Source organism: Colobus angolensis, unplaced genomic scaffold (genome assembly GCF_000951035.1).
Source record: "Colobus angolensis palliatus isolate OR3802 unplaced genomic scaffold, Cang.pa_1.0 Scaffold24, whole genome shotgun sequence".
Taxonomy (NCBI): Eukaryota; Metazoa; Chordata; class Mammalia; order Primates; family Cercopithecidae; genus Colobus; species Colobus angolensis.
Window position 1 is genome coordinate 11,354,244 of NW_012115599.1, and position 9,801 is coordinate 11,364,044.

The 9,801-nt window shown below is 43.4% G+C and overlaps 1 protein-coding gene across 3 annotated transcripts in view; it reads left to right on the plus strand.

Annotated features, from left to right (window-relative positions):
• SLC26A8 (solute carrier family 26 (anion exchanger), member 8) overlaps positions 1-9,801 on the plus strand; it is an 87,666-nt gene that overhangs the window by 58,402 nt on the left and 19,463 nt on the right. For all 3 annotated transcript variants that reach the window (XM_011945363.1, XM_011945364.1, XM_011945365.1), the window contains 5 exons: positions 4,907-5,002; positions 6,418-6,524; positions 6,605-6,674; positions 7,717-7,809; positions 7,939-8,070. In XM_011945363.1, the coding sequence (XP_011800753.1) occupies positions 4,907-5,002; positions 6,418-6,524; positions 6,605-6,674; positions 7,717-7,809; positions 7,939-8,070 (498 nt within the window). The remainder of the gene's footprint in view (positions 1-4,906; positions 5,003-6,417; positions 6,525-6,604; positions 6,675-7,716; positions 7,810-7,938; positions 8,071-9,801) is intronic.

Below are 9,801 nucleotides of genomic sequence, written 5' to 3' on the forward strand. Positions count from 1 at the left end.
CATTTCTTCCCTTTGTGTGAAACTGAGCACTTTGTAGTTAGAGATGCCAGGTTTGTTAATTACTAGCTATAATCCTTCTGTTCTTAAGTTACAGTAGGACTATACTAAATGACCATCATCTCCTTTTAAGTTTTCTTCATGTTCCTGTTAGCCATTTTTATATAGTACTTAGGGAGGTGAGAGAAGGTTTATTTGTGGATGTAGCAGCTTGGTTACACACCAAGGTGGCTGTCCCTGAAGCTGGGGTGGTTGTAAATGTGATCTCCATCCTTCTGAATGCTTCCTTTCCACCTGGTGAATAGCAGATTTCAGTAGAGCACCCACAAGGCTGCTGCTGCCTTCTGCTCATATGATTCACGGACCTTGGAGCCAAGGCATGGAATCGATGCAAGGAGGGTGGAACTAGTAAGCTCACATTGACACGCAAGCGGTCCTCTGATTCCCAGTAGAGGTCATCTCCAGTTTCCACAGCACCTTTGTTGTTATCACTGTTGGAATCTATTTTAGGAGGGCCACTCACTAATTTACTTTAGACATGGATATTTTTTCTTTACAACTAAATGAAGCAGAATTTTAACATTCCAAACAAAAATGATCAGAGTTCACTGAAGGGTAGTGATAAAAGTTGGGACTCCTTTATTATAAACATGTTGGGGACAGAACAGCCCTTGCTTTTGGCTGCCATGTTACATCACATTACTTTTATAGCACCTAGTTAGCATGTTTCTGAGTGAGCAGTTGTGATACAAGAAGATCAATGGAATAGTTGAATTACTGTAACAATAAGGTTCTGTGAGTACTAAGCTATAAATGACTTCTTCCTTTCTTGAAAAACTGTGACTAGTTGCAAAACCCTTGTTAAGAGTCATTAGTAGAGCATTCAGGCTAGGATCTCAACTAGTTACAAGAGGACCAACACAAATTTTGAAAAACATGATACAAAATAATATATTCAATATTATTCCAATTGTGTGTGGAAGAAAAACAGAACATACCAGTGGTTATCTCTGGGATAATGGAAATTATGTATGAGTTTACCTCATCTTTATACCATGAGCATGTTTCACCTTAATATTTAAAAGGATAAAAATGTTGTTGCATATTATTTTATGAAAAGATTTGCTTCCTCTCCATACACCCTGCCTCATGTCAAAAACCTTTCAAAAACCCTACGAGGTTGAGTTTCTTTTCCTTCCCACCATATCTCTTCAAACTGAAGGAAGTTTGGAGATTCTGGACTGGAAGGAAGATAGCATAGTGGCAAAGATGGTATGGTGGGAAAGAATTTCTGCCAACTTCATCTTTGCTTTTCCCTCCTCTACTGACCTATTGTGTCTAACAGGTCACTGGATACCCTCAGAAAGCCAGAGTAAGCATGGACTCAGCCATTCCTCATGGTAGGATTAGTTCTAATTCCCAGGAAGAGAATATAGAGGAGAGGACAGCTAGGAAAGGGCTAAGAAATGAAACCAATACAGGAATTTCATGACCACAAGAAAATCTTTTTTTTTTTTTTTTTTGAGATGGGAGTCTCCCTCTGTTGCCCAGGCTGGAGTGCAGTGGCATGATCTCAGCTCAGCTCAGCTCACTTCAACCTCCGCCTCCCAGGTTCAAGCGATTTTCCTACCTCAGCCTCCGGAGTAGCTGGGATTACAGGCACCTGCCACCACGCCTGGCTAATTTTTGCATTTTTAGTAGAGACGGGGTTTCGCCATGTTGGCCAGGCTGGTCTTGAACTCCTGACCTCAGGTGATCCACCCACCTCAGCCTCCCAAAGTGCTGGGATTACAGGTGTGAGCAAAAATGTTTCTTTTTTTTTTCTTTTTGAATTGAAGTTTCACTCTCGTTGCCCAGGCTGGAGTGCAATGGTGCAATCTTGGCTCATGGCAACCTCTGCCTCCCAGATTCAAGCCATTCTCCTGCCTCAGCCTCCTGAGTAGCTGGGATTACAGGCATGTGCCATCATACCCAGCTAACTTTTTTGTATTTTTAGTAGAGATGGGCTTTCTCCATATTGGTCAGGCTGGTCTCAAACGCCCGACCTCAGGTGATTCCACCCGCCTCGGCCTCCCAAAGTGCTGGGATTACAGGCGTGAGCCACCGCGCCCAGCCAGGTGTGAGCAAAAATGTTTCTTAAAAGTAGGTTAAATTCTACTTTGAAGCCCTGACGATTTTTATATCCTTATGTGCATAAATCTTCATTTTCTCATATTTAGGAAACTTTCTTTCCATTATAAAAGTAAACATGCTCATTTTCAAAACTTTAGAAAATGCAAAATAGATTAAAATGTCATTCACAATCACAAATAAAACAACCATTAACATTTTGGCATCTATCCAACCAATATTATTTTCTATAAATGGATATCACTTTGCATAGCTGTAACCTAACTGTACAATTTTATATTTGTTTTTATTTAATAGATAGCATGATACTTCATTCTATAACATTTAACATTATTGGAAAATTAGGTTGTCTACATTTTTGTTATAAATAACAATGAGTAATTTTGTATGTCTACTTTTTTTTTTTGAGACAGGGTCTCATTCTCTTGCCCAGACTGTAGAGCAGTGGCCCAATCTCAGCTCACCGCAACCTCTGCCTCCCAGGCTCAAGGAATTCTCCTACCTCGGCCTCCCCAGTAGCTGGGATTACAGGCGCATGCCACTACTGCCCAGCTAATTTTTGTATTTTTAGTAGAGACGAGGTTTCACTGTGTTGGCCAGGCTGGTCTCGAACTCCTGACCTCAAATTATCCACCCACCTTGGCTTCCCAAAGTGCTGGGATTACAGGCATGAGCCACCATACCTGGCACATCTACAGTTTTCTAGATTTAAGATTTTTTTTTTTGAGACAGAGTCTCTGTCACCCAGGCTGGAGTACAGTGGTGTGATCTTGGCTCACTGCAACCTCCACCTCCCAGGTTCAAGTGATTCTCATGCCTCAGCCTCCTGAGTAGCTGAGATTACAGGCATGTACCACCATGCCCAGCTAATTTTTGTATTTGTAGTGGAGACAGGTTTTTGCCACATTGGCTAAATTGGTCTGAAACTCCTGGCTTCAAGACATCTGCCTGCCTCAGACTCCCAAAGTGCTGGGATTACAGACATGAGCCACTGTGTCTGGCCAAGATTTAGGATAAATTTCTAAAAGTAAAACAAAGATTTTGTGTGAAAACATATCAGCATTTCTGGATATATTATCAAGTGATTTTCCCAAAGGGCACTGCCCTATTATACTCAAAAACCATGTATAAATGGTATTATCAGTGCTTTTATTTTATTTTTTTGAGACAGGGTCTTGCTCCTTCACTGGGCTGGAGTGCAGCGGCACAATCACAGCTCACTGCAACCTCCATCTCCCAGGCTTAAGTGATCCTCCCACCTCAGTCTCCCGAGTAGCTGGGACTATAGTCGCATGCCACCACACCTGGTTAATTTAATTTTTTTTTTTTTTTTGTAGAGATGGCATCTCACTATGTCACCCAGGCTGGTCTCAAACTCCTGGGCTCAAGTGATCCTCCTGCCTCAGCCTCACAAAGTGCTAGGATTACAGGCATGAGCCACCACACTTGGCTATCAGTATTTTAAATTTGCTCATTTAATTTGATAAACAAAATGGTATTTCATTAGTGAAATCATTACAGTATATTATGATTCAACATGAAGAAAAGCCCAGTTGGAATTGTTTTAGAGTTTCTGTGAGTGTAAGTTCTCTTAATTTATCATCCCATCTGAGAATGGTTTCTAGATAATGTAGATAACAGATATGTCAAGCAAACCAGACAAGGCAAGGCCAAGTAGCCAAAGGCACCAGCTCCCATGGGTCTTGTTCCACACACCAAAAGTAACCCAGAAACAGAAGGGGATAGATGACTATAACCTTTAGCTATACCTGGTGAGATGTCAGAGCCCTGGCACCTGCGAGTGGTTGACTTGTGGGTTGGGAAAAAGAATTTACTGACAATAGTATAGGTTTGAAAAAGGAAAGTTTATTAGAAGTTTATTAGAAGGGAAGAACACTGCAAAAGGATGCAGTGAGGCGCCTCAGCAAGAGGACTGAGTGCGCTGTGGTGGAAGTTTTCCTTAGGAGCATTTGTGGACCTTAAGGCGGGAGCTTAGGGTTGTAAAACGAGTTTCAGCACAGTATTCCAGAGATGTATAGAAATTTTTTTTACTTACAAAAGTTGAAAGAGGCCTGGAATCACATGCCAATTTTAGATATTAGGGAAGTTTGATTACTTCTAAATTCCTAGATAAGGAGTTTTGCCTCCGGATGGCCTGTTGGATGGTCATTAGGTGGTCTTTGCTCCCTTCTGTATTGCTCAGATAAGAAGTTTTTGTCTGTGGGGCCTGTTCAATGCTAAGGAGGTGATTTTCGCTTTCCTCAAGTTACTCTTTCTCTCACTGTCTATGAGAGTAATGAACTATCTGAATCTACAAGGGGCCATTGTCAGCTTTCCTGGCTGAATCAGTCATGCCTTGACCTTGGCCTGAACTTGCCTTGTGTTTTTGGCAAATTAAGGAGGAGCGCAAAGAAAAATGTAGAGACAAAATTACCCGTGAGTGATGGCATGCACCTGTAGTCCCAGCTACTTGGGAGGTTGAGTGGGGAGGACGTCTTGAGCCCAGGAGTTTGAGGCTGCAGTGAGCTATGATGGCACGCCACTGTACTCCAGCCTGGGCAAGAGCAAGACCCTGTCTCAAAAAGGAAAAGAAAAGAGAAACGAAGAGAAAATTTATTTGATTGGACAATGAGTTGGAACATAGACATGGTATTCATATAAAACATCAATGCAAAATATCTCAAAGTGGCAAGGCTAACTTTTTGTGATTCCGTGGTGGGGATTTATGAGTTTTACACCCCAAAGGGAATATGAACCAGGATTTATCTTTTCCCCTCAGGCTGTGCTGGCTGGTATCATTCTGAGCAACGTTGTTCCCTACCTTGAAACCATTTCTAACCTACCCAGTCTGTGGAGGCAGGACCAATATGACTGTGTGAGTGTAGACGCCCTGGTTGAGGAAGGGGAGGGCAGAAGGGAGGTTGGAGAGAGGGAGAAAGAACAAACAAAAGAGATCTGCCATGGACCTAAAGAACACAAACAGCTCTTTGATGCCTAGTACTCCAGTTTTGCTTTACAAAGGAGAGTCAGGGTTGTTGGTGCAAGAAAACACGAAGACCTCATTCCAACTATGCAAAATTAAATGAAAGGGATTAAGTGGCTACAGTTACACCCAAATCTAGCGAAAAGGATTTGTCATTCATTGCATATTTGAATGACTTTTTTTGTGTTGTTTTGTTTTGAGACGGAGTCTCGCTCTGTCGCCCAGGCTGGAGTGCAGTGGTGCAATCTCAGCTCACTGCAAGCTCCACCTCCCGGGTTCGCGCCATTCTCCTGCCTCAGCCTCCTGAGTAGCTGGGACTACAGGCGCCTGCCACCACGCCTGGTTAATTTTTGTATTTTTAGTAGAGACAGGGTTTCACCATATTGACCAGGCTGGTCTCAAACTCCGGACCTTGTGATCTGCCCGCCTCGGCCTCCCAAAGTTCTGGGATTACAGGCGTGAGCCACCACGCCCAGCCTTGAATGACTTTTAATCCAGTAAATACATTTTAGGATATGAGTCTCCAATCCCAATAAGAGAAGGAGGTATCTTGTCAGGCAGAATAACTGCTGGAGCACACTGCTTCTCTCTGGAGCACAAAACCAGAGGTCAGAAAGCGGAAACAGCAAGAAATAAAAGGTGGAGGATAGAATGTGATGAGAGGAGGACCCAGGAGAACAGAGAAATATAAAAGGGGGTAACTTTTGGAGCCAGATCCCCGAGGAGCTAACAGGGGATGTGTACACTGCACAGATAGAGTTGCTATTCCAGAAGAGGCATAACACTTCAAACAGGATGGAAGAGAATAAGGAAACGTTGAGTACAGATACTGACAAGTGGCAGGTGGTGAGGAAAGTAGATATTTAAGGGAATTTCAGCCTATTTTTCTTCTGTGTAGATGAAGTAATGGAGAAGGTGCTGGGGTAGGGACTTGAAAAGGATGGTAAAGATTTGCAACAACCCTTATAGGTCTTAAAATAACAACTACCATTTGGTGAGTATGCTAGTTGGTTTTGCAAATGGTATTCCTAATCTCAACAAAGCCTATAAGGTAGACATTATTACTATTTTGCACATGAGGAAATTGAAATTTTGAGAGAGATTTGAAGACAGAGGCGACCAGGGATGCATAAAAGAATTGCTAGGCATCCTTGAGGGTCCCAGTTCATGTGGCTGTGGAATATTTCTCTAAAGCCCAGGTGTAGTAAGGGAGAGGGTGAAGGTGAGTTGAGAAACAGGACTGATCATTTTCTCAGTTGTACTTGTTTCCATGATCTTCCTTTTTCCCTCATTCCTTTTTCCATAAGGTTCTTTGGATGATGACATTCTCATCTTCAATTTTCCTGGGACTGGACATTGGACTAATTATCTCAGTAGTTTCTGCTTTCTTCATCACCACTGTTCGTTCACACAGGTACTTTGCCTCAGGTAATAGGAGGTTAACAAGGCAAGGTAAGGCAACTCTGACCTAAAGGCAAGTGCATTTCCTTTCAGAGCTAAGATTCTTCTCCTGGGTCAAATACCTAACACCAACATTTATAGAAGCGTCAATGATTATCGGGAGGTAAGAATCCAAATCGGTCCCATTTCTCTGCCCAAGGGATAGGGTGGGCCCCATCTCATGCTCAGTTTTTCTACAAAATCCCTTGCCATTGTTTCCTGCACTGCAGATACACATTTACAAAGGAGGGGGATGTGATGTACACTGGTAGAGATGGGTCCCTTTGGTTTTGTTTTTTTTTGGAGACAGAGTCTTGCTCTGTCACCCAAGCTGGACAGTGCAGTGGCTCGATCTCGGTTCACTGCAACTTCCACCTCCCAGGTTCAAGAAATTCTCCTGCCTCAGCATCCCCAGTAGCTGGGATTACAGGCATGCCCCATCATACCCCACTAATTTTTTGTATTTTAGTAGAGATGGGGTTTCACTATGTTGCCCAAGCTGGTCTTGGACTCCTGAGCTCAGGCAATCTGCTTGCCTCAGCCTTCCAGAGTGCTAGGATTACAGGCATGACTCACCACGCCTGGCCAAGACGGGTTCTTAAGTAGCTAAATTCTTATAGTATTGCAGCCAGTTAAAGATTATTTGTAAATGTACTTTAAGGAGAGTTCGGCCAAGAAAAAGAGAGGAGTAAGGAAATGGAGGGTGAAAGAAGACAGCAGGAAAAGCAGAGGGTGAAAATGAGAGGAAATAATTTTCTAGGTTTTGTCTCTAATAAAGAAGAATACAGGCCGGGTGCGTTGGCTCATACCTGTAATTCCAGCACTTTGGGAGGCCAGGCGTTTGAGACCAGTGTGGCTAACATGGTGAAACCCCGTCTCTACTAAAAATGAAAAATTAGCAGGGCATGACGGCAGGTGCCTGTAATCCCAGCTACTCAGGAGGCTGAGGCAGGAGAATTGCTCGAACCCGAGAGGTGGAAGTTGCAGTGAGCCAAGATCACGCCATTGCACTCCAGCCTGGGCGACAGAGTGAGACTCTGTCTCAAAAAAAACAAAATAAAAAATAAAAAAGAAGAATACAGACTCTAGGAGCTTCTAAGGATATATTATTCTTGCTCCATAAAAGAACTGAGAAATTTCCCTCAACTTCACATTTTGTCTTGCAGATCATCACCATTCCTGGGGTGAAAATCTTCCAGTGCTGCAGCTCAATTACATTTGTAAATGTTTACTACCTAAAGCATAAGCTGTTAAAAGAGGTAACTGCCCTCCTGCCTGCCTTTCTTTCTTGACCTGCCCATCTGCCCCCCGCACTGGCATCCCTCTCCCACTCTTTCACCTTCCGTTCCACCATTCTCCCTCTGGATGAAACCTCTCATGTCTTTCAGGTTGATATGGTAAGGGTGCCTCTTAAAGAAGAAGAAATTTTCAGCTTGTTTAATTCAAGTGACACCAGCCTACAGGGAGAAAAGATTTGCAGGTGCTTCTGCAACTGTGATGATCTGCAGCCACTGCCCAGGGTTAGAAATGCCTTTTCTTTCCTGTATTTTTCTCCATACTTTATAAAGAAGTACGCTAGTCATTTCTTAAAGAAAAAAAAAAAAGTCAAAACCACTAAGGGATTTTGACTTTTAGATGGACCATGGAGAATTCAGAAATTAAGATACAAGGTTCCTCTCACCTTGGCGGCTTGACTGGAAAAAAAGAAAGGCACAAAGATCCCCCTTGAGGTTCAGGTTTTCACATGAAAGTAGGTGGGAAGTGTTCTGACTTCTACTGGATGACCAGTGACCAGAATACAGTTTGCCTGTTGAGACTGAAATAGCTGTATCTATTTCCCTGGCTTTCAGCTGCCTAGCTTTAGATTTCTGAAAATAAGTGACTTAAAGATTGTTTTCTGATTCCAACTAGGGCAGGGTCAAGGTTGCTGTACTTCTCAAGGGTCTGCCAGGGTCTCCTGATGTCTTCCTGTGGCCAAGAAAATGATGATGGGAGATGGGGGAAAGGAGCGGGGAGGATGAGCACAGGCTGCTATTTCAGAAGGGAATTTTACAGCATTTGAAGGTTATTTTCACTGATGAGAATTACAGAGTGTTCATTATTTCCAACCTGGACTTGGTATAAATAGTCCCTTCCCCCAGAGCAGGATTGCTGATTTCTAGCTTTTGGGTATTTCGGCAATCACCTAGTCTATAGCACAAGTTCCGGAGGGGCAGCTCTCTCTATACACAAAGATTTATATCCTCCCCCACAACACACACACACACACACAAACGCCTCCACCTGCCACGCAGGTGCTTGCATCCACTGAGCATCCACTCTTGTTCCCACACATTCTAATGGAGCATAGGTTTTACCGAGCTACTGAGACGGGGTTTCACCATGTTGGCCAGGCTAGTCTCCAACTCCTGACCTCAGACGATCCACCCGCCTCAGCCTCCCAAAGTGCTGGGATTACAGAGGTGAGCCACCACACCTGGCTTGTTTATTTTCTTCCATAATAGTGGTATATCTTAAAATTGACAAAATATATATGCAATATAGCATATAGCTGTCTTTTAAATTGTATGTTTAGATTCTAACAGTCTTGAGTAGCTGGGATTACAGGTATGTGCCACCATGCCTGGCTAATTTTGTATTTTTAGTAGAGATGGGGTTTCACCATATTGGTCAGGCTGGTCTTGAACTCCAGACCTCAGGTGATCCACCCACCTTGGCCTCCCAAAGTGCTGGGATTACAGGTGTGAGCCACCGCACCCGGCTAGATTCTAACAGCTCTTAAGACTTCAAGTAAGGGGAGACTGGCATAAGCTCAAAAGCCAGAAAAACTTTATAGTAGCAACGGACTATGCTGGGAAATTTATGAGAGAATTTTGGATTGATGTTGGATAGGAAAAAAAAAAGAGGATTCCCACTCCATGGACAGGCTTGGACAGACACCAAGGTAGAAATAAATGTGGGGCTCTTAGGATAAGAGGCTTAGCCTGGGAAGTAAGGTCAGGAAGATAAGACATGAGGGGATTGTAAGAAAGATAAGAATGTAGAGTAGGCCGGGCATGGTGGCTCACGCCTGTAATCCCAGCACTTTGGGAGGCTGAGGCGGGCAGATTACAAGGTCAGGAGATCGAGACCATCCTGGCTAACACAGTGAAACCCTGTCTCTACTAAAGAACACAAAAAATTAGCCGAGTGTAGTGGCGAGTGCCTATAGTCCCAGCTACTCGGGAGGCTGAGGCAGGAGAATGGCGTGA